Source organism: Podarcis liolepis (assembly GCF_965112155.1).
Source record: "Podarcis liolepis genome assembly, chromosome: 11".
NCBI lineage: Eukaryota > Metazoa > Chordata > Lepidosauria > Squamata > Lacertidae > Podarcis > Podarcis liolepis.
In genome coordinates, this window is record NC_139565.1 from 26649516 (window position 1) to 26675690 (window position 26175).

The window sequence follows — 26175 nt, forward strand, 5'->3', positions numbered from 1 at the left end:
AAGGCTAGTCAAACAACTGATAAGTTACCTGATGCACTTTAAAAAGAGATTTCAAAGGACTAATGGGAAGGACATTGTATATAAAAAAGTTACTTACTTACTACAGAGCCTGTCAAGCTCACATTGAATTTAGATAAAAAAGTTATTGCAAAACAGTATAAGAATGATGATGCAACGCACTGAATATTAACCAAAACCAATTATAATCACATTTTTAAAAAATAAGCCAGTTATATTTTTAGAATGTTTTTGTTTAATTTGCTGGAAGCTTCACTTTTAAACCCACAACACAAATCAAGGAAAAGCAGATGGCAACACTAAGCAGCGCACACTGATAAACAACCCACCTCTTAAAGACAGAAAGTGGGCTTCTGAAAGCCAAACAGCTGTTTTGAAAAATAAGGAACAATATTAGCAGGTTGTTAACGAGGCCAGCCATGTTCACCCCGCTGTTCCTGACCCGATTAAGGAAGCAGGGAAAGGGCAGTGTAGCTCTGTCGGCTGTGATCCTGACAATTAGGCAGCAGCACTGCTATCAGTTTGCTACTTCATTATGATGTTCTCCACAGGCATCCTACAGCTTTTGACAGACCATCTGTCCTGGACGGTGGTGTGCTCTAAATCAGTAAGGTGAGATGATACTGTGCTTTCTTCATTGGAAGCAAGGGGGGGTAGGAAAGGGAGGAGGGCAGGGGAGAGAGTCTTTCCTTTGCTATGTCCAGTGACAGAGCAGAAGCAGAATTCACAGCCGTGGTGCTTTATTCCAGCCTACTGTAAAATCTCCATTTTGGAAAAAAATCAATCCATTCCACAGTGCAAGAGACTCCAAGTGGCACTGCAGAAACCCATGTCGCTCGTCATTCAGGACCTGCAAAAATAGAAACAGATAATGGGTGACTAACACATTACAGCATTAGTTCTCAGCAAATACTTGCTAAAGCTTTTTCGCACATTAGGAGTTTCACAAGCTCTAGCTCAACTCAGAAAAGGTATTGTAAACTTTGTTGACCCTCTCCCCTCCGCCGTCCTCACAACTCCATGCAACAATTCTCACAAGTATGGTATATATTCTTTGTAACATGAACTGTGAATGCTAGAGGTGATGCTATCAAAAGTAGTTTATCAAACTCCCTAATGCCTTCAAGTGACAAACTTAGAAAGCTTAAGTGCATTTAGCCATTACCTAGCTTTTCTTCCTCTACTTCAGAGAAGGCAGTATTCAGTGCTGAGTATCATACACAATATTCTTTTACCAAGAATTAAGTAAAGTCCACTTTTTCCATAAAATTTAGAGCAAGTGCAAAGTTTGCTAGCAGAAAATTCAAATGTCTGTGTGTATATGAAACACAGTGTCTGACCTTCCAGCTATAGAACAAACGGCATATAAATAAATGTGAATATTAAATAAATAATTAGTAGTTCAAATTTCAATGAACTAGAACAGTGTTCCTCAAACAGTATGCTAGGACCCACCAATGCACCATGGGACACTTTCAGGGGGCCTCAATACCACAGTCTGCCCAGGGTTTCCCACTTGCCAGTCCCATCCTCTAGCCATGTCATATAGCCTTTTGGTTGGACCACTGCCAGCACCAGCATGCTGGGATCTTACATGCTGAGAAGTCATGGCTAGGCGACAGAGATGTTCAGCAGGAGAAGGAAGGTCTCACGCCTCTGAGGTATATTCTGCCTGAAGTGTGGTAGGCTATCGCAATGCCTCCAGAGCAAATATTAATATTTACCGTATTTTCCATCCCAAAGGACGCTCCGCCCCATAGGACGCACCTAGTTTTTTGGGGGGGAAATAAAGGAATTTCCCCCCTTTATTTCCCCCCCAAAACCAGGTCGGGGAAACCAAACCAGGTTGAGGAACAGCGGTATGGCGGCGCTGCGTCTCCTTGCTGTCCCCCGAGCTTGTGGAGCTGGCCAATGTCTGTCCGGCGGGCGGGGCACTCTGCTTCAGGGCGCCCCTCGCGCTGGGCGGCAGGCTGCTATCCGCAGCGTGGGGAGCCCTGCGGGGAACTCCCCAGGGCTCCAACACGCTGCGGGTGTCTGTCCAGCGGGCGGGGCGCTCTGCTTCAGGGCGCCCCTTGCACCGGGTGGCAAGCTGCTATCCGCAGCATGGGGAGCCCTGCGGGGAACTCCCGCAGGACTCCAACACGCTGCAGATGTCTGCCCGGCGCGAGGGGCGCTCTGCTTCAGGGCGCCCTTCGCGCTGGGCGGCAGGCTGCTATCCGCAGCGTGGGGAGCCCTGCGGGAACTCCCGCAGGGCTGCCTAGGCTGCGGGTGTATTCCTGAAGCGCCGGGCACTCTGCTTTCAGCGCGCCTGGCGCTCCAGGAAGCAGGCTGCTATCCGCAGCCTAGACAGCCCTGCAGGAACTCCCGCAGGGCTGCCTAGGCTGCGGGTGTGTTCCTGAAGCCTGGATAGCGAGAGGGGTCGGTGCGCACCGACCCCTCTCACTCTCCAAGCTTCAGCGAAATCCTGCATTCGCCCCATAGGACGCACCCAGATTTCCCCTTCATTTTTGGAGGGGGAAAAGTGCGTCCTATAGGGCGAAAAATACGGTAGCTTGAAGAAAGCTGAGCTATGAAACACCTTGCCCCAAGGAACATGCTGAGCCAATTAGATCTCAATAGAAAATGATGTCAGTAATTGCCAACGGGTTATGCCAAACTCTGCCTCTACCTGCCACCATTTTGTGGTCCAAGAAATGTTCAACGTTTTTAAGACTGTGATGAGTAGCATCATAGTTTTACATTAAACATTTGATAATTATATGCCTGCTGATCAGAATCACAGCACTATTTGTCTTGTAAGCTAATACTGCGAATATGGAAAAGTGAACATGGAGAATGTGTGGCGATTAAGATGATATCCTAAATTTAAAAGTAACATATTGACAAAAATAAAATGCAGAAGTGTTAAAAAAACACACCCAGATCTCAGCAAGGTCAAGTTTCATCAAGAGATTTCTGTTTATTATTTATGAATTGCCTCAAGTATTTTGGGCACTATGCTGAACAACTAGGGGAAGCACTGTTTAGAGAGAGCTTTCAGTCTAGAAATGAAAACTGAGGAACAATAGAATAAAATGGGAACAAGTGAGGATAAAGGATACAACAACAAGATTACACGGTTCTTAGGTTCATTATGTGTGCATCGTGATACGGCAGCTTTGCTTTGGGTTAGAATAGATGCTCCACAGGAAGACAGCAAATAAGTAGGGGAGACAGAAAAAAAGGTCAAGTAGAAAGGCTGGGGAAATGTTTTGACCTATTGGAAGTCAACCTCACTTTTATAGCGGCTGCACATTTCCTTTCCATCATCAAAGTTTAGCTTGGACCAATTTGCAATTTATTCCTACTTTGCAGAATTGTGTTTTCCCACATCTTAAGCTGTTGGTTGATAGATTGATCAAAAAAACTAAACATTTGCTGCAGATGAGTGGAGGAGCAGGCGAGGTAAAACACTACGGATTTGACTGGATTGACTCAACAAGTGGCTTTAGATGTTTCTTCTATGGGAGATTTTTTTACATGTCATCCTCTTATTTCCTTAGATTCTAAACAATTGACAGGAAAGCAGCCTATGTGCCCAATAGAAAATTCACAAATACTTTTTAAATATTACATATACAGTGCACAAACAGATTGTATAGAACTCCTGTGTGCTTCCTATTCTACCTATTTAAACATTTGAAGCCCATCAATATTTTGTTGAACCTGGCATGGAGACAGCTTAAAACAGGAGGATGATGGGTTAGTGAAGCATGTATCCCCTGTGTCATGGGACAGAATTTGCTTAGGTAAGCTTCTAAAACCATATGTGACTCTTCTAGAGAAGGGGAATTTGTGTGACTGTCTTAATTGTAGGCAATAGGTGAACTGCTTGGACTTTCGCTTGTTTGAAAAATACATACTTTGTCTTAAAGTGAGGGAATTGTCTTGTAGATTGTGTCAACATGCACACATACTGAAAATGAGAATTTATTTGAGGATTAAGCACTCCAGCAACACCCAAAGGCATGTAGAACATTAAGACAATGGAATATGTGTGACACATCATGCTCAATTCCAATTATAACAATAGTCCCAGCATTACAGGACATAAGTACAGTATCGGTTTACGACTACAGATTTCATTCTGTGTTTCTGGACCAAGTCAACAAATGATTTAACAAACATCCAATGTCTCAATTTAAACTCCGTTCTTGGCACTTGAAACATGCCCAGAATCCAACACTGAATAGCTAAACCAGAAAGCCTTCATTTATTTACTGTGAAGAATTTCAGTACAGTGGTACCTCAGGTTACAGACTCCGCTAACCCAGAAATAGTACCTTGAGCTAAGAACTTTACTTCAGGATGAGAACAGAAATCGTGTGGCGGCAGCGGAAGGCCCCATTAGCTAAAGTGGTACCTCAAGTTAAGAACAGTTTCAGGTTAAGAACGGATCTCTGGAACAAATTAAGTTCTTAACCCGAGGTACTACTATATAGACACATCCCCACCACTTACAAAAATTAAGTGACTTTTCCCAATTGATTACCTTGACAAAATATGGATATAGCCCATGAGAGGTTAACATCAGAGTCTCATCTGTTTTTATTCTCTATTTTAGATTATTTCACTCCCCACCTGAAACTGGGACTTCCAGAAGTTAAGCAACTTCACACTTCAGAGGTAGCAATGGTGTGGACATAAAATGCTTAATTTTGACTAGTTTAGACCTATAATGTCTATACCATTACAATCCCGAAGCATGAAGTTAATTAACCTCCCAAAGAAATTAAACATCCCAGATGCCATCCACCTGCATTCTTTTTAACAAGTTGTATCAGCTCTTAACATTTTAACAGCTTTGCATATCCATGTAACAGGAATACGACATTGCCCCTGAACAGTCTTTTAACCAGTCTTCTCATTTCTCACATACTGCTCTTTTCAGGACGACTACTGTACGTCTTTGTGTGTGCCGTAGTTTCCATCTCTACTTACCCATTTCAAAACATACATACTGAAATTCAATGCATGTTTCATTCATGGAGATGAAACAAACATTGCTTTTGAAAGCATGCCTCCCACCTACTGGAACGCTGTAAATCTGTAGACTTCCTTCCTCCAGAGAATTCCAGAGTGCACAGAAAGCATTTAAATGGTTATGGATAATGTAGTAGACTGCTCAGCTAGTCAAAGTATCCTGCCATGTCTTATGCTAAAGCTACTCCATTTTCCCAGCAGGAAATATTCAGGAAATGCTCCATTTAACAAAGAGCACAATAATGATTAACAAGGCAGCAAGATCCCCATGAGATATTACACCTCCAGATGTCCATAATAAAAAGAAAAAACCATCAATGAAATTACACAAATAGAGAATAATAAAGGGAAGCAAAAAAATAAATGGAAATGTACTTTTTCTACTGGCAAAGTGCTTCTAAAGGGTCACACACTTTTGCACAGAAAAAGAAATGCAGTCTAGATGTCTGCTATGCTTTATCTTTGCATATTTAAAGTTTTCTAAAATAGCACATCTACTATCAACATGGACAACCGCAAAGACTACTAGCATACTTACAAAACACTAATCTTAGATTAATCATCTATTATTAGTATCAAACTACTTTCCTGTATTTTTTAAGCTTGTCTCATGGTTAACCTTCTGTTGATAGTAAATAAATATGTATGTATACTTCTTTTATACAAGACTTACATTTGCATTACAAAAATGACCAAAAGAAGTCTTTTTTTGTGGTGGCCCCCAAGCTCTAAAATAGTTAGCCAGTATGATGCAACTGCCCAGAGACTGGCTCCTTCAAATAAATTGTTAAGGCCTTTCTCTTCAGACAAGCTTTTAATAATTCGGGTATTGTTTAAATGCTGAATGCCAGTTTTTAATCTACAACTGCTGTTCCTGAAACTTTATTGCCATTTTATTTTTTCTTTAAATGCAACCCCCTTTTGGAGCAATTGTAGGCTATAAATTAACCAAATAAATAAAAGTAGGCTATAAATTCACCAAATAAATAAAAATGCACTGCCAATGTGAACATTTATAATACAATGAAAGCACGGGCTACGAAAGATTTTCACTAGAGTAAAAGTGGTTAAGAACAGAACAAACATTTTGTTAGAATCATTCCTGCCATGCTGAAATACATTCACAGCACCTGCTTGCAGAGGGCCAGTGGTTAAGTTGTATTCTTTGAATTCTCTATATAAAAATATGTGCCAGAAATTAGAATAAACCAGCCACAAGAAAGCAAACTGCAAAGCTAATGGGAAAGAAACCGCTGGTCTGACACAATGATCCCTGACTAAAATAAGGGGAAAGACAGAACATGAAGGCAGAACTATGAATGCTAATACCACATATACTTTCTCACTACTAATCTGCAGTACTGTCAGATGCTACTATTGGAAACATTTCTTTAAACAGAAGCCAAAACAAATTTTCCGGCGTAGTCAAACTATCATTTTCCTTTTGTTTTTTATTAAGCTATGTTTTTATACAAAACTGCACTGTAATCCTTGGATGAAGGGTGGTATAATAAATAAAATAATAAGGCATGGAAAGAAGTGGTCAGACAAATGAGATAATAGCAGGTCTATGCATTTCCTTTAGAAGATTCATCTTTGAAGATGACCTTTGGAGACTGCTTGGAAACTTCAGCAGATGCATAAAGAAGCTTCCCAATTGCTTGGAGGGGTGTGTGTGCAAGAAATCAGAGTGTATAAACACTGGTTCTGTACCAGCTGCACTGACTGAAAGTGTGTTCCAAGGCCAGTTTAAAGTGCTCTCTATCTAAAACCCTAAATGGACCAAGCAGATTATTTGAAAAACAGCTCACACCTATAAGAGCCTGCTCAGGCTTTAAGACTGGCCATGGAGGTCCTAATCAGAGTACAGTCGTACCTTGGATCCCAAATGCCTTGGTACCCAGACATTTTGGCTCCTGAATGCCACAAATCCAGAAGTGAGTGTTCTGGTTTGCAAATGTTCTTTGGAACCCGAACGTCCGACGGGCTTCAGCGGCTTCCGATTGGCTGCAGGAGCTTCCTGCAGCCAATGAGAAGCCACGCTTTGGTTTCCAAACATTTTGGAAGTCAAATTGACTTCCAGAACATATTCCATTCGGCTTCCAAGGTACGACTGTACAGCACATCAGACTGACAGACATATAAGACGAACCACATGGCAGTGGTGAGCATGTGGAACTCCCTCCCGCGAGAAGTGTGTTTAAAACTGCCAGTGGGGGATGCAAACAGGTTGCTTAGAAGATTTAAAATACAACTTTCAGAAAATTGAAAATCAATGAAATAAAACCCAGGGAAGGCAGAGTAAGAGACATTCAGCAGCCAGAGCAATAATTCCATTATATATTATGTTGCAACTGAGTTACATAATGTTTGATTTTTCAGAGCTTTTCAACTTATTTATTGAAGCCTGCACAAATATGTCATCTGCTTCACCTTACAGAACCAAGAGCTTGATTAATTACCTTCTCAAGCAACACTAGCTTTATACTACACAACTCATAAGGTACGCACCACAGTAACTTTTAACAGTAGTTTTTCTGAGGAGAGGAAGAGCTTTATTTTTACTTTTGTGTAAGTTTTGTATGAAAACATTTATAGTGTAACAAATTTATTTGATAAGCATCTCACACTTCCGTAAGATACATTAACTCCCCATACTACTAAGACACAATGTGCAGAACTAAATCGGCAACAAGAGAAAAACAGCTTACTTTTAACAGGGCACCCTGGTTTCTATTCCTGAGACACAGCCAGCTGTTTGCTTCTGAAAAGCTGATTACATGTTGCTTAAACTAAACTATGAAAGTGTCTGGAAAATAGGATTAACCAATTTAGCAGCGATCAAAACAAGAGGTTGAAAGAGGTGGTACGTAACCCAGACAGAAAGGGGAAAGCAGTCAGTCACTAGAGGGAATGAATGGGCATTGACAATGAGGCGGGAGGTCACTTTCATATGCTAAGGTGAAGACACAGGATAATGCTTAGCATCCCTATTTTCTGTTGCCACATAGTGTTCGTTCTGCACTTGTAAGGAATCAATCTTTTAGTGCAACAGCACCTATGCTCTGGAACTGCCCGCCCATTGACATTAGGCAGGCAACTTTGCTGCACCTACTAAGAATTTTTTGTGTTTACCCCGATATGCATGGTTCGCATACATTTTATTTCCATTTTATTTCTTATTATGCATATCCTGAACTGCTGATTTTATTTATATTTTGTTTTTTTAAAAGTTAAAAGTCAGAGTTAAAAACAAGTTATTGATAATGTTGATAGACATTTTAGTTTTTAAACTGCTTAGTGATTGTTGTCCGCCGCCCTGCCCCCATAATGGAGTATACAAATTCCATTAAATAAAACATGTACCTCCACCCCAGCTGCCTTGGGGGGGGGGAGAGGATGCAACACTTGCCCTAGGCACTGGCAACCCACGCTACACCACTGAATGGCAATACACAGGACCCAGCCTAGAAGAGAGCTTTCTCTCATTTTTCTAAGTATCAACTGACGATCTTCAGAAAAAGAGCTAGGTAGATATTTTCACACACTGGACACCATAACAAAAGATACACCCTTTCCTGTATTCCCATCTATTTAAGAGGATAGCAAGACATCTGTGACCTCAGTGGACAGACAGGATTATTCAGAAGGAGAAAGTCCTCAAATGACCTGCTCTTAGCATAAGTTGCTGTTCTTGGCTTTTCCCCTTTCCATCCAGGAACCATGTCCAGAACTGCAACACAGTTCAGTTGCACCACAGGTGGGTTCCACTAACGAGACAAAATTGTTAACACGAAATGTTTGCCTTTTAAGAGCATTTTCCATTTAGAAAATGAGCATGCCTCTGCTATCAAAAGTCCGAGAAGCATACTCGCTGAAGAGCTGGCTGTAATAAGTCAGCGAACAGGATGCAACAAAGGAACAAAGGTCACAATGAATTACAGTACCTGGAATGTAAGAGGTATAAATATACCACAATAGCTTAATGCGTGTATCTGGATAATGACATTTAAGTGGCACATGCCAACACTGCTGATATTTAACTCAAAAAAATTATGAAGGAAAACACAACCACAAAATTACAGCAGCATTCTCTAAGTGCATACGAACAACCACTTTACTGAAGTCTAATTTTCTCCAGGTTGAGCCTCAAAGGCTGAAAATCGTGCAACCTTTAGTACTTTAGTCTGGTAATCTTCCACAACAGGATTACCTAGTTTTATATTTATACAACTCAAGTCATCATCTCTCAATGACTCACAATTCTCACAAATCCTGAATTTCACTTTATCCTTTGCCTAGACAGTGGGTACACAGGTTAAGAGCACTTGTCATGATTTTGATGTCTCAGTACAGAACTATTCTTCCGTCTAAAATCTAAAAAAATAGGCCTGCAAAGAGCAATGGATTCAATGGCTTAGATCCTAAGCTTCAATAACTTCTCAGGGTGGAAAGTTTCTCATTCAGTGGTGCCATCTGTACAGTACTTTGGAGAAGAATTCCAGGAGAATGAGCAGGAGGACATTACCTCATTGAGAAGTGCACCTGTAGGGTAATTAAATCCAGTCAAAAATTACCTAACTGCACCACTGTTCCAATTCCCTCTTTCTCCCTCTCTACCCCATCCCAAAGTATTCAGAATGGTCCCTCACAATTCTGAGAGAGGTTTTAGTTTTTTTGCAGGGTGGTGGTGTAGAAGGTTGCAGGGGGAAATACGAGGATGGGAAACTTTTCTTCTGTGAATTTCCTTAAATAGAATTATTTAAGGATCCAAGTGATAATAGTTTTAGTGTTTAAATCCTCATGAATTTAATTTCTGACCTTGTGACCATGCACAGTTAATTAAAAAGCAAGTACATTTTAAAAATTGTGAATAACTAGCACAATCCCATAACAGAAATATTTAGTTGTGTCTACAGTTGCATTAGGCAATATTGCTAATAGGCATATAAAATTTTTATGCATCTAAAACTATTATATTCTTTTTTATTATAGGCATGCTGTTCATTGTCTATATTTAGGATCATCTTGTTTAATATTTGCAATGTTTCACATAGTGTAGGCAAAGAATTCCAGCATGACAGCAATATTGAAATTATCCAAAAAGCTGTCAAAAGTCTGCACAAGCACTGCCAATCGGTAAACAGTGATTACTCAAACCTGAAATCTCTTCCAAAAGCAACAAAAATAAACTTGTTAAGAAGACGTTACATTCCAAGGAAATTATCAAAGAAATTCCATTCATCTCCTTCTTTCAATGCATTCTTTATACTGCTAATAATAAACCCTGATTAGGGTTTTTATTAATATATATATATCCATATAATCTTAAATTTATAATTCATATCCTCAAATGAAGCTATAAAAGTAGCATGGATACATTTTCAAATTGTCATATTTCCATAATATTTTTCCACGGTAAGTAATGAACAGCAAAGTTTCCCTACTCCAACTGGTTCGCATTCTATAGAATACAGTTTATTTACTTATTTCTTACATCTCCATCCCACTTTTTTCTCCAAGGAGCTCAATGTGATGTACATGGTTCTTACCCTCCTCATTTAACCCCCACAACAACCCTATATGATAGGTTAGGATGAGAGGCAACAACCAGCCCAAGGTCACCCAGTGAGTTTCATGGTCCAGTGGGGATTTGAACCCTGGTCTCCCAGCTCCTAGTCCCACACTCTAAGCCAGCCTTTCTCAACCTTGTGTCCCTGAATTTTGTTGGACTACAACTCCCATCATTCCAGCCACTGGCCCTGCCAGCTAGGAATGACGAGAGTTGTAGTCCAACAACATCTGGGGACCCAAGGCTGAGAAAGGCTGCTGTAACCACACTGGCTCTCTAGATTTTACAGAACATTATTCACACCACAGAAACGGGTTGCAGCTCAGGGGTAGACCATTTGTTTTGTATTCAGAAGGTCCCAGGTTTAATTTGCAGCATCTCCAGATAGAGCTAGAAAGACTCCTGTCTGAGACACTGGAGAGCTAGTCTGCCAGTCTGTGTTGACAGTATTGAACTAGATGTACCAATGACCTGATCACATTACAAGGAAATTTCCTATATTCCTAAGGTATAAAACAGTTTAAAATTAAAACAGTTGGCTCTGTGCTGGACAGATATGATTAATGTGGTACTTTGCCTCATCAAAACATCTGTCTTCACTAGGGATCATATAGCAGATTTATATCGCTAGTCCTGTCTGTATGCATGGTTTCTGTTAAAGAATCCCTGCAAGAGGCAACAAGGGAGAGGACAAGGAAAGGCAAAACAAGAGGATGAGCTAGCAAGGCAAGAGCCAGGAAGAAGCACGGCTTTGGTTAAGAGCGGTAGTCTCGTAATCTGGTGAACCGGGTTCGCTTCCCCGCTCCTCCACCTGCAGCTGCTGGGTGACCTTGGGCCAGTCACACTTCTCTGAAGTCTCTCAGCCCCACTCACCTCACAGAGTGTTTGTTGTGGGGGAGGAAGGGAAAGGAGAATGTTAGCCGCTTTGAGACTCCTGAAGGGGAGTGAAAGGCGGGATATCAAATCCAAACTCTTCTTCTTCTTCTTCTTCTTATATTCTATTTCCAACAGTTTCTAACACTTTAAAGCAGGCATGGCCAAACTTGGCCCTCCAGCTGTTTTGGGACTACAATTCTCATCATCCCTAGCTAACAGGACCAGAGGTCAGGGATGATGGGAACTGTAGTCGCAAAACAGCTGGAAGGCCAAGTTTGGCCATGCCTGCATAAAGTCTTAATGCCATATTTTACATTAGGGGCCTTTCTAATGTTTTCAGATGCATTGCACTTCCTAACCTTGAACATGAAAAGTGGCCTCTGTAGCTGCAATCCTACACATACTTCCTTGAGGGTGAGAGGCCCCTTTGGGCCTTTACTCCTGGGTAGACATGAACAGGATTGCCAGAGATGACCTGCACTTTCCAAGTGTATTACTCAGCAGTTTATACTCTTGTACATTTTTACTGTACAACTTGCCTTGCTCAGCATACCTAGCCCTTTGCATGGCTGTTTCATTCTGCATTTTAGGTTGCTGATGACATTACTGTATTCTGCCCATGATTTCCTTTGCAGAAAGCAATCTTCTACCACCACCTAGCACTTATTACTCTCGTTTAAGGAATAATTTATTCTCTTACAGCTATTGCAATGCCTTAAGGTCATTGACTGCAAGCTTGGAACATATTGATGATCACTTCCATGCCATACAGAGATGTTATAGATACGTAATGGCAGGATTTTGATGGAATATTCCATAGTAAAAAGACATAACAAAATATAATCCTGAGAACTGTGACTTTTCAGCACCTTGATTAAATTAACTGCATAGTTTTATTACACCACGGGGCCAGTACCTCTGCTCTTCCATAACATAAATCCGTGGATGCAATAAAGGGAGGCTTATTGAGATTACAAGGTGTCCTTGAAGATAATGCAAACAAGCAGACATAATGCAGACGTTTTTACTGTCTTCAGTTGTATTATATTCGATCACAATAAAGAGATCCTTCAGATATGCTATTGTTGTGGTTTAGGGGCATGCATACTCTCTCTCTCTCTCTCTCTCTCTCTCACACACACACACACATTTTCAAGCCTACTCAGTGTTTCCTTTAAACATGATTTCAGCTGTGGCTCAGCTGCTCTAGGCAGGTTCATACAGCAGAACTGAGCTATAATGAATACCATCCTTCATACATCAGCAAGTTGCCCCTGTACACAGGCTAGAGCAGGCATCCCCAAACTCGGCCCTCCAGCTGTTTTGGGACTACAACTCCCATCATCCCTGACCACTGGTCCTGTTAGCAAGGGATGATGGGAGTTGTAGTCCCAAAACAGCTGGAGGGCCAAGTTTGGGGATGCCTGGGCTAGAGCAACAGTTCCTTCCCAAGCAAGAATGTCAAGATCACAGATGCACTGGAATTTCTCACCAATAAAATTTACTGTAAGTTTTAAAAAATCTGCTTCTAGGTGGATTCAAAGCATTTTCTTCCTATAAAAAGAAGCCTCTTCATCCAGTGCCAGTGCAAAAAGTTTGCACTCGAGATTTCTCACAAGGTTTGCTGCAGATAAGGTAGTTTATTGTTTGGGGATTTTTGCTATATATAAAACAATCTTCATAAGAATTTCAAGTATCTGTAAACATGATTAGAAATTTTTAGGTTTTTTCCAATCTGTCTCGTTTCACTATTTGAAAAGAAACTTATTCACAATAACTTAAACTTGAAAACTCAGTTTAGGAAGACAAAATCTATATAGTTCATCCACAAGGTACATGTGTTAACTTTAAATGTTGTTTGCTTGATTTGATTATGTGTTTCAGCACCACACCATGCTTAACAGCACACTCTAATAATAATTTAATGATGGCACAAGACATCCGTGAATTAATATTTCCCATTTTCAGCCCATAAAAAAGAAGTCCCTGATCATTCCTTTATGAAGCAAAATATGTCGGTATTCATCTAAGGCGGGGGTCGGCAACCTGCGGCTCCAGAGCCGCATGCGGCTCTTTAAAGCCTTTGCTGCGGCTCCGGGGCGGTGGCGAGGGGAGGAGGCGAGGGGCGGAGGTGAGCAGCCTGCCGCCCGGCGGGCGGTGCGCCCTAAAGCAGAGCGCCCCCCTCGCCAGGCAGACATCCGCAGCGTGGGGAGCCTTGCCGGACTTCCCGGCAAGGCTCCCCACGCTGCGGATGGCAGCCTGCCGCCCGGCGGGCGGGGCGCCCTAAAGCAGAGCGCCCCCCACGCCAGGCAGACACCCGCAGCGTGGGGAGCCTTGCCAGACTTCCCGGCAAGGCTCCCCACGCTGCGGATAGCAGCCTGCCGCCCGGCGGGCGGGGTGCCCTAAAGCAGAGCGCCCCCCTCGCCAGGCAGACATCCGCAGCGTGGGGAGCCTTGCCGGACTTCCCGGCAAGGCTCCCCACGCTGCGGATAGCAGCCTGCCACCCGGCGGGCGGGGCGCCCTAAAGCAGAGCGCCCCCCTCGCCAGGCAGACATCCGCAGCGTGGGGAGCCTTGCCGGACTTCCCGGCAAGGCTCCCCACGCTGCGGATAGCAGCCTGCCGCCCCGCAGGGGGGGCGCCCTGATGCAGAGCGCCCCTCGCGCGGGGCAGACACCGGCCAGCCCCACAAGCTCGGGGGACAGCAGGGAGGCGCAGCGCCGCCATCCCACTGTTCCTCGACCTGGTTCGGTTTCCCCGACCTGCTTTTGGGGGAGAAATAAAGGGAATTTTTCCCCCTTTATTTCCCCCCAAAAAAACTAGGTGCGTCCTATGGGACGGAGCGTCCTATGGGGCGAAAAATACGGTATTTTTATAATGACGAATGTCTCATTATTAATTATTATTTACATCAGGCACTGATTATGATTTATGGTACACTGGGGCCCTGATTAATTTTCTATGGCATTTTGGGGCATTGATTATTGGGCATAGCAAGTCGCGGTCGCGTGGAATTTGTGCTTTGTGACCGTTTGAAGTGGGGTTTTTTTCTTGGGAGGCTGGGCAGCACGAAGAGAGGGATTATTTTTATAATGACGAGGATGACATTGGGCCCTCATTATTAATTATTATTTACATCAGGCACCGATTATGATTTATGGTTCACTGGGGCCCTGGTTAATTTTCTTTGGGATTTTGTGGCATTGATTATGCAGTCACGCTCGCGTGGAATTCCACGTGGAGTTAGTTGCCTGAAGCCCCTTTTTAGTTGCTTGAAGCCCCTTTTTAAACTTAAGCAGGTGAAAGTTTGGCGAATTGCTGCCAAGGAGTGTGGTGGAGTCTCCTTCTTTGGAGGTCTTTAAGCAGAGGCTTGACAACCATATGTCAGGAGTGCTCTGATGGTGTTTCCTGCTTGGCAGGGGGTTGGACTCGATGGCCCTTGTGGTCTCTTCCACATATGTATGTGAGCAGGTCTTCTCCAACATGAACTATATTAAAAACAAACACCGATCACGCCTCACAGATGACAGCTTGCAAGCCTGTGTGAAAATGAAGGTGACGTCTTACAGCCCTGATGTGCAGACACTGAGCACTGAGGTTCAGGAGCAAAAGTCCCATTAACCTGGTTACCTGGTTGTAAATTAAATATTTTAATTAGCTATTAATTTGTCCTTTTTTCTTGAGATTGACAGCTGACTGCACGATCCTGTATATATAGCATTAAGGCCAGAAACAATATATGCAGTGTTATATTTGTTTTAAATGTTGCAATGTTTTTGCGGCTCCCAGTTGTTGTTGTTTTTTCGGAAACGGGTCCAAGTGGCTCTTTTTGTCTTAAAGGTTGCAGACCCCTGATCTAAGGAATTTCTGTGACATGAACCGGCCTGGCTGCTCCAACCTTGTAACCAGTAGGTGAAATCAAGAGTTGTGATTGACAAACAGTTGTTTGGACACCAGTCCCATGGGGCATACACTTGCCCCGGGCCTCAGACAAGCTCTGAACAGGTCTGCCTAAGGTTCTAAATTGCTGCTGTTTACCCCTTCCTTTTGGCACACTTTTATTTTGGGGCCTTCCACTCCACCTGCAAATGAGGACACAAATTTGCATATAACAAAACATATGCAAATCTGTGTACTATTTTCTGAGTAGATCAGAGGGCCTAATACACATACAGTGTACTGGACCTAGAAAATCCTGGTTGGACCCGTTCAATAGAGGCATATTGGGGTAAAAAAAAAAAAGCATGTTGCACATTTTGCTTTGTTTTCTCACATTGTTTCATTCCCACAAGAGCTGTACTCAAAAGGAAGAGAAAAGGCACGCTTATGTGGTTTTTTGGGGAAAAAAGACCACATACAGTAGTTCTTTTGAACAAGGACAAAACATTTTATTCCTCACTGAAGCACCATGTATAAAGGCAGAATTTCTCCGGAAAACTGCTTGCGTGAACTTACAAGGCCTAAAAATCAAAACTGAAAGTGAGAGAGAAAAATGCTATTTATACCACAGCTGGAGCTGTAGGAGCTCCATTTGTCTTACAGTTTACATTCAGACCATTTAACACTTGAATCTAAGACGAAAACATTTCTCACTGGTGCTAATGAAGAGCTACCAAGCTTCCTGCAGAAAGGAACAAAAGCTCTAAAGCTTTATGAAACTGAATCCAAGTGCACAAGCTAAATTTTACAGGAATTCCTCCCCACCGCAAAAAAGGGCCACAACAACAGGAATGAGCCACCAGGCTATAAACAATTTCTGGATAATATCCCTTTCTTAAGAACCCACAGATAGGCTACTGACCAAGCCATCCAAAAAGAGAGCTTCTTTGGCAACCCTACTTCAAAGCATGTCTCTTTATGTACTTGTGGGAATAGTGAGTTAGTAGGACAGTTCTTCACACGTAGCCAAGTATTTGCACTGTAAGTTTCCACAGTAATGTGTTCATTCTCTGATTTAAAATCACATGAACAACTGACCCTCCAAGTGTCCATATTTTCCAAGGACGGTCCTGGATTTACAAAAGCTGTCCCAGTTTCTGATTTGATCCCAGAATGTCCCGCTTTTCCTTAGGGCATCCCTATTTTCATCGGAGATATGTTGGAGGATATAGAGTTATGCGACCCCTGAGCCAAGGAGATAAGTAACTATACAATCTTTTACTAACTGTATCCAGAGGAGTGCACAATCCTAAATTTGGGAGGGGGAGGAGAAGAGACAGAGGCTGAAGTATGCAAATCTTTGCTGGGTTCTCAGGACAAAATGAGGGCAAATGAGTATTTCCTTCATATAAAATATATTGCAGTGGTTTAAAATAGGTATAAAAACAAAATCAAACAAAAAATGCAGTGGTACCTCGGGTTACATACGCTTCAGGTTACATACGCTTCAGGTTACAGATTCCGCTAACCCAGAAATAGTACCTCGGGTTAAGAACTTTGCTTCAGGATTAGAAAAGAAATCTTGCTCCGGCGGCGCGGCAACAGCAAGAGGCCTCATTAGCTAAAGTGGTACCTCAGGTTAAGAACAGTTTCAGGTTAAGAACGGACCTCCGGAACGAATTAAGTACTTAACCTGAGGTACCACTGTAATTAAAAAGTTAAAAACAAACATCAGCAGTAGAGTGTGTGTTCTAAATTGCCTGACTACACAATGGAAACGTTTTCAGTGGGCATTTAAAAGTTGGCACAGAAGGTACCCACTGATCCTTGGTGTAGCTTAATCTTCAGTTTGGAGGCATGGTGACTTGGTGGTGTTGGATCCTTTGGGTCCAACAACTCCCCTTACTTTTTGCTGGCACACACCCTTTTTGTGGCCCTATCAACTGGTGCCAGAATGGCAAGAGCATCTCAGGGGCCAAAGGATTGCTAGGTTAACAGACTGTTTCTAAAAGCAGCAATGAACATAGTGCAACCAACCTTACACAAGCAAGACTAAAAAAAACCCCTGCACATTAAAACTTGCAGCAATAAAACTAGGCACCACGCATTCAAATTCAGTCAAAATAAGAGAGTCTTCAATTTCTGGCAAAAGGGATACAAGGAGGAAACCTGACTAATTTTAACAGGAAGAGTTTTATAACACAGTGGAACCGCCACAGATAAGGTAGTCTCTTTTGTTAACTGACCTCCAATGTTGATCTCGGTTCCCAAGCAATCTTTAATGTAAACAGGAACTAAACAATTTAGAGTTTTAGAGTTTAAACCAGCACTTTGACTTGAGCTCAGGAGCAAATAGGAAGCAATGGGGCTTACCAAAAAACAAAACACAGAATTATATGCTCTGACCTACATGCAATAGACTAAAGCCTAGTCACTGCATTTTAAACCAAGTGAAGCTTCTCAACAGTCTTCATAGACAGGCCCCATGCAAAGTGCATTATTACAATATCTGAATCTGGAGTTTCCGTACTATGTAAGAGAGGGACATCAAACCTCCCATCTGGAGAGTCCAAATCAGGCTTCGCTACCTGATGCCCTCTAGATGTCGTCCCGTCTCCCATTAGCCCCTGTCAACATGGCCAATAGTCAGGGATTGCAGAATTTGTAGTCCAACAACATTTGGACAGAACCAAGTTTGGAGCAATTGGTCTAGAGACTAAGTATATATTTGCTCACAAATGTTATTGACATTCTGCTCACTCCTTTAACATTGCACAGAACCGGCACATAGTTTTAAATGTTGGTATGCAAGTTGGGCTGCCCTTGTTCATCTCAAAAGAATAGCAAGGTGCCTAGAGAAGCAATTCAGAAGAAGGCTTCCCTCAGATGTTGGCCGAGGTCAGCTATCAACCCTTTGTTCTCAGATAAAACTGTCCTCCTCCACCTCCACCAATCCAAATGCAGAACACAGAGCATTTTATAAAGAAGATTTCAAAGAGTAAACAGAACTGCTGCATTTAAATCTACTCCCCATGGGTTCTTCCCGTCACAACACATCTCTCAGCTAGAAATGTATAAACATTGCCTGCATTTTAATATGAAGTGAGGAATTTTGACTGTCTGTAGAAACAAATGTTCCTTTGTCTTTTTAGGATGCTGAGAAACCCACCTTCCCAATCAACAGCAAAAAGAAAGGCTTGCCGCTTCTTTTTCTATAGTAACAAATAATATTACTTGTCAACTTTATAGTGCATGCTGTAAGATCTGGTTTCCTGTGTTCAGACTGTGTGGAGGCTCAGCTGATCAGGACAAGAGAAAAAGCCTCCTTGGTGGTTCCACCCAAACAATGGAAATCTTTTGCTCCCGTGAGTTTTGGTTGGCTCTGTCCTTCACTGTGTTTCACCAGATAACAAAGACTATTGTTACTGGGTAGATGGTTTTATATCTGAGGTCTGTTTCATCAATGCCTCTTTTAGCATTGTTATTTTTACGGAATGTTATAATTGCATTTTATAATTGGTTTTAATAGTTAGAGGGCAGCCTGGGCACTGTGTAGACACTCAAATGGTGTGGTATATAAAGCCCTATGTAGATAAATCTCTGAATGTAGTGGGCCACATTTCTAGCTGGCACTTCATCTGTCAAGGAACCAAGCTCTGCTCCCCACCCAGCCTATCCAAATCTACAGCATATTTTCCAGTGATCACTATTTACTGTGCTGTAAATTATTTACACAGCTTCTGCTGAAGAAGAGGGACACTCCAGGGAAGATCCACCTGCCTCTCCTGAGCAGAGTTGATGAGAAATCGTAACTATCACACCTGGAATTGAGCTCTGCTCATCGCTCGGCCTCCTTTGCAGCATCTCTTTAAGAAATAAAACATTTAATAGCTGGCTGTGTGCAAAACACATTGTCATTCGAATGACTTTCTGGACTGGCTGGGCATGGTGTTGTATGGGTGTGATGGTTTTATTTTCACTGACTGTAAATATGCCAGTTTGACAACTGAGAAAGGATTATATGCCTAAGGAGCGTGTGCACCCTGTCTGCTGGCAAAGTTCCTTCCTATAGCAGCAGCTTCCCTACACATGCCTGCCAAAATCAACCCGCTTGCTGCCAAGTGATCTGTATTTAGCCCTAAACTTTACTCCTAAGGCATACATTTTATAAAGCCCTAATCTGCAACTCAAGCAACTACTGTGGCATCAAGACAAGAACGAAAGAAAGAAAGAAAGAAAGAAAGAAAGAAAGAAAGAGGAAGAAGAAATGTAAGCAAACAGAAAATAAGGAGCAAGGGACAGGTGGCTGTTGCCACTTTCACACACAAATACAATTCATTAGGTAGTGCCCCATTTTGCCAATTTATATTGAAAGTTAATTTATGGGCTGCTCTTTGCTATAAATTAGCATTCAATATAAAATAAAATTATGAATTTCCTACATATTTGGACTTTTGAAGAAAGTTCTATTTACTACTTTTAAGTTATTCACATTTTTAAGTACATAATAAAATATTGTTATTGCACCGAACTATGCAAACATGTATGGAACACGTAGGATTAAACAATGGGAAGGGAGAATTCAACCAATCAGCAATATCACAACGTCAGCTGCTAGCATTTATCTTCAGAAGAAAATGTGCTTTTCAATGTACTATTACTTCAAATGTGTTAGTTGATACATTGTAGTTGAATGCACTAGCACTGCTACATTTCAGAAAGCAGAGAACAATTGTTAATCCAATTGTTTCTTAGTTACTGACAACTCCTTGAGACCATCTGGCACCAATGTATTTTAAATGCATCATACAAAATCCATATCTGCTCAATGGATTTCACCATCCAGGATGGAAATGAGGCAAAAGCAGCTGGTTCTTCCTACCATTAATCCATGGACCAGGGTCAGTCAGTAAAATGCCACCAAACTATCAATATCAATTGCAGCCAACTCAACTTTAATCTCCATCAAAGGGAGTCAACTTACCATTTGACAATAACTTCTTTCTTTTCTTAGTATGGAAATATGAGAATCCCCTAAGCAGTGGAAAGACAAACCTTACACTCACTTATAAGGAACAAAGCACATTTCACATAGGAGTAACAAGGCTAAACAGGATTCTCATTACATCATTCATAGAACTTTTCGGAGGAATCTCATTCCATTCTTCCCACTACCATACTTATTTTAATAGCTTACAAGCACACACACATTCTTGGTGCATCTAGAAAGAGCACTGATACTTGGGACAATGCTAAAAACAGTTAAAACACCCACTGCAAATAAGGATCTGGTCAAGTAGCAATTTTATAATTATATTCATTGAAATGATTTTAAGCAAGGTCTCGCTAGTTCTCTTCTCAAGAGAGGTGAGAACCTGATTTTGAGCCAGAACCTATATCTTGATAAAGTAGGATGCCTGTGATAATAGTGTCTGTTGTCGCATTACGATGCATAATACAATCAAATTAGTACAGAAGCTTGTATTAACTTGACTGAGCCTTGTCTTCATTTGTGCTCTGACTAGTAGTGATAGAAGCAACACCTATTCTTATCACTTGCATTGCTTGGGCATTTGGCCTCATATATTTTCCTCTTGGATCTCTGTCCTCAGGGTATAGAAACCTACCTATTTAGGCAACGACTTATGCATCTTATAAAGGATGACTATCGGCCCATGAAAGCTTATAGAATGATATATTTGTTACTCTTTAAAAGGTGCCACAGAACTCGATTTATGTTGTTCCATACCAGCGTGGCTACCCCTCTGGAATTCATGCTGGTGTCATCCCTTTAAACCGCAGATCTTTCATTAAAGTGGAAACCTTGACATCTCTATTTTTGTCTTAGTCAAGAATGCTTGGCTGGAGGTAAGCTCAGATGGGAGGTTAAAATTAACTCATGTGATAATCACAACGATTCTTCCAACATCGCCTCCTGGAAGCAGAGTGAAGGCAGATGGTGCCTATGTATTCAGCTAGAGTAAACACTGACCACGGTGTATCTGCCAATCAAATACTTGGTGAAGGGATGAGCTCCATCTGTGTTTTAATTACTTTAAATAAATCCCTTCACTTTAACTGCCACTACTCCACATTCTCATAAAGAACTGGAGAGGTTCCCATCACCTGTAAAATGTGTGCTATTAAACTGATACACGTACTATTTGTGAGAATGAAAAACATTTGTTCCAGGAGAAATAGATACATCCAAATACCTTTCAGATAAAAGGGGCAGCAAGAACAAATTTTAAGAAAAAAAGATATAATTTAAGGTGGTCTCAAGCTATGCGGCAAGAAGCCTGACATCAGCTTTCAGCTTCTATTTCATTAAAATTTCATTTCACTAAAAATATTTCGCCAACGATAGAAACCTGTTAAACTTGAGAAACTTAGTCATGAGTAAACTTTGGATTCATTTCTACATATTATAATTAAGAGCAGCTACTCAACAGTATTAGTACCTAGTTATTAACCTATATAAAAGGGAAGGGGACCACACAGATACAACCCATATAAAAGGGGGGGAAGCAGATGCAGAGATAATTGAAATTTCCCCTACGTCTAGGTACCAGCAATATCCTGCTCTTCTGCTCCATCAAAGTTCTTCAGCCTTAGTGTTTTAAGCTGGCACAGACCAAGCAAAATACAACTTAGCTGAACGTCACTCAAATGTAGTGTTTGAAACTCAGATATATAAGCTAGGCGCCAAATGGCTCCTTCAACCAGGGTTACAGTTGCCAAAACAAAATGCCTAGTTGCCATTTTGAGGCCAGACAGCAAAAAAGTCGTATTTTTCAATACAACGTTTTGGTTCCTGAAATTCATTCTGACTGTGCAGATAAAATATAACAGAATTCTACAGTATGTGTTTCTAGTGTGTGAAAACAGTCAAGATCCAAGGATCTCCAAGCACATACCCCCAATACCTCCAGATAGTGGAGGTGCCATCCTGATACCCAGATATCTTTGCTTGGTCACAAATGGCCAATAGCCAGGTGCAGAATGCGCCTGGCACCTGGTGAATTTCGAACACTGCTCACATGTCACAGAGAGTAGAGCCATTGAAATAAAGGAATTTAAGTTACTTAACTCCGCTGATTTCATTGGGTCTACTCCAAGTATAACTAACATTGGATAAGTTTACAAGCTGACAAATGTAAGTTCTTTCAGTTTTACCCATAGCACCTGGTATTACATGCCAGCTCTGATGCCTACATATTTAATTCTCTACCCCTGCCAGTCACAATTATGAACACTTACACATAGCCAACATAATGTGCAGAACTGATGAAAACTGACACTTCAAGCAGGGAATGGTTTAAGAAAAAAAGTATTTTTTTTAAAACTTCCTGAAATTTATTTGTATGAAGTGCACTACACAAATACCTTAAATACATGCATATGTAAGAACTGATGTAGCAACTTATTTGGTGTGCAACCACCTCCCTTACAGTATGTGTAGACTTCCTGGCATTTGTGTGACATTTAAAGCTTAAAATCTGTTGTAGGTTAAGAATCAGTTCCTTAAGTCTTTCAAAGATAATTTGAAAAAGACCTTTTTCCACAGAGCTAAAGAATCAGTAGGCAGATGAGCGAGGAACCTTAATTGATTTTAAAGACTAAACATCTCCCTCTTAGTAATAAATCTATTAGAAATAAGACAGATGCTGTGAATTTTTTTTTTTATTTTTAATGAGGCAGTCGAAGATTTAATCTATGTCCACGCTAACAAGCTCTAGAATGAAAAGCAACCCTAACCCATCTGTGTGCTTTGTTTTGAAAGATGAATAATGCTGAAGCTAATGTTAAAGCCACAGTATTTGAAGCATAAGCTGCAAAGGCTTCCCTTTCTGACTTTATCACTTAATTGATACAACCTTGGTAATCAGTCTTAAAAATACCTGGGGAAATGTCTGATTTTAGCATTATATTAGTCACATTATATTATTTTTTCTCAGCAAGTTTCTTTCATCGTTAGAGCTGTGGCAAAATATAAAGTTTTGAAATAAAGAGTCTTATGACACTTTAAGTCCAACTTAACGTTATTGAGGGATAGGATTTCACAAACTAGAGCCCACTTGCTCAGATGCCCTAAGGATTATTTTCAGATATATAAAAACACAGAGGGTAAACAATGTGATCAAGACGACCGTGAAATGGCAAGAGTATTAGTAGGCCTGGAACATTTCTACTCTGAACCCAAACATCTACAAGATAATAACCAACTTATCCTTCAACAGTCACTGTGATAATGTTCTCTTTCTAGCCAAAACATACTAATTACTGTAAGCACCTTTAATGGGAGAGAAAAAACAGAGTTCCAACTAAGCTCAAAATGAATATGATTGAATCTGCTTCATAAACTCTTGCTGCAATTTTCTGAGATTCGAATTTTTTTATTAACCACAGACAAATATGAAGCCACCGTTTACTGTCACTATATAATCATCAGTACTGTGTCATATTTGTGTGTCTTCATCCATGATTCCTCCACCACCACCCAAAGTTCTAAAAACAATTTAGACATAATTTTCAGTAAAATGACCATCATCTAAAGTAGGCCAATGAGAGAAGGTTGAGCGAGAGAGCTTTCCCTGAAATTGAATTGAGATTTAAACCAGTGACTTGTGGCTCATAATTAATATCTCTTGGCTGCTGTGCTGCATCAGCTTCCCACCCCTCCCACAATGAACTCTGCACATCTGTAAATATCAGCAAAGTACATGTACATTTGAAGTTAGGATAATAATATACTTTTACTTATACACAATATATTCTATAGAAAGGGATGTTATATTTCATTTTCATATAAGCTGAAGCCCTTGATTTAGGGAGTACAGTACATTACTCAAGGCGACACCTACTGTCTTAAAGTGAATAGTTCATACAGAGAATGCTCATTTATTTTTCTACCAAAAGGAAAAAAGCCACACTGGACTTCCCAGACCTTTGTTTTAGGCTTACTCTCCTACTTATTTTTTATTTGCTTGTACAAGGCTTTTGAAAAATAGGGTAAGCCCTTTCCTTCAGAGCACATTGTGATTTTAAAGTCATTTGATATGAAGCAAAGCACTTACCTGTTGCACCTATACGTTTCACACAACAGTAAGCAGAAGAGCGTTTTGGAAAGGGCTTATGATTTTTCCGAAAGGGTGAATCATCTTCACGTAGATGCTGTGAATAACCCCTGTTATGCATACTGACATCATCAGGAAAGGCTTGGAGGCAGAGGATACCATGGTAACCAAGCAATGTGCTGAGGGACAGAAGCCTTTAATTGCTTTAACAACTTCCCAGGGCTCTGGCTACTGGGTTTCGATTTGCTAAGTAGGAAATGAAGGTTGTCAGAAATGCAGTGAATGCGACACCAATTTGAGAGAGCTCAATGAATCCTGAATCTATTAATTCAGATGTGACTTTTAACAACAACAAGTGTCATCACCCAAATCCATTGCTGATATCCTCCTGACATCTTCAAGTTCTGTGTAACATGCAAGCCAAATAATGATACTGTTGGGGGCAGAAATGTTGTAAGGGTTCCTCAATTGCGTTTTCTATTAGGCCAATCTGTGTTGTTGTTTGCATGCAAACAAGGGAAGGGGGAGTTGCTACTAGGTGGAGGGCTTAAAAAACAAAAATGAACTAGACACTGATTTGTGAACAACACGAAAAAGAAAAACTCATTTAGAGGTTGTGCGTTGTAAAGCAGACTGCAAAATGTTATTTATTTGCTTTATTATCATTAATTCAGAGGTCACATGTTAGTAAATTAGGCTGTAAAAGACTGTATTTGCTACATTATTATTTATCTTTCCACCTAACTGTTGCCTTGTGTGTATGGCAATACATCACTTAAAGGACAAAGCTCAAGGTAATGAGGGAGAAATGTGAAATGACATAGTAACATGATCAAGAGGAACCTGTATAGTAAGATTTATGAAGCAAAAATTTCTACAAGATCTCCTGTCAGTCATGTACCACAACAAAGAATTTTTCTTATGTCGAGACTTCCTTTGTTATGCCAAGATTTGAGCCATAGAGTATTTCGAGAATTATATCTGGAGATACCAGCATGTCTTCTTTAAGAAAACATGCACAGGTATGCCCAGTTCTTTTGGAAAAGGAAAAGGTATCTTCTGCAGCTGATTTTTAACATGCAGGAGCATGATTTCAAATCAAAGTCATATTCAGAGCATAAAAAAACCAAACACTATTTTATGAACCATTCCTCTGGTGCCGAAACCGCTCTGTGTTATGATTGCTCATGTATAAATGCATGCAAACAGTAACTAAAGTTTACCACCCAGTCTGGCTGCAAACAGCATACCTATCATATACGGTAGATGCTCTGCAGTTTAACCTCTTGGTGACTGCTCAGATACTGTGCTTAAGGATACCAACCATCTGGCAAGCAGTTTGAGAGAGGCTGGAAAAGGAATACATACACACCCAAGACAGAATTAGATAAAGGCTGAATATATGAACAGGAACACAACCTGGAGGCTGGGTTATCTGAAATGCAGTTCACTAGTGGTAAAGATGCAACACTTTTTGGAACAGATATGGTGTGGCAAGCTTGGAAAAGATGGTCAAAAGTATGGAGCATCTTCTGTTAAGACTAAGAGAATGATTGATGCGTTCATTATGGGCATATGAGAGAGAGATCTTTATAGACTTTGGACCGGCAAGACAAATAAGTCTTCATTAAAAATGTGTAACAAATGGAAACACACAAAAGCTGACAGAACTGGTCTTCTGGTTCATAATACCTCCTCTGCCTCTCATACTTACGAAAAGTCGGATATTGAATG

General features: G+C 41.0%; 1 protein-coding gene across 16 annotated transcripts in view; it reads right to left on the minus strand.

The window, feature by feature from the left end:
- PAM (peptidylglycine alpha-amidating monooxygenase) overlaps nt 1-26175 on the minus strand; it is a 125205-nt gene that overhangs the window by 80542 nt on the left and 18488 nt on the right. For 11 of the 16 annotated variants that reach the window (XM_083464441.1, XM_083464437.1, XM_083464448.1 and 8 more), the window contains exon 2: nt 348-868. In XM_083464441.1, coding sequence (XP_083320567.1) covers nt 348-439 — 92 coding nt within the window. In that variant the 5' untranslated portion in view covers nt 440-868. Of the gene's footprint in view, nt 1-347; nt 869-24441; nt 24558-26175 lie in introns of those variants that run through there. The other 5 variants (XM_083464442.1, XM_083464438.1, XM_083464449.1 and 2 more) reach the window with 4 other exon arrangements.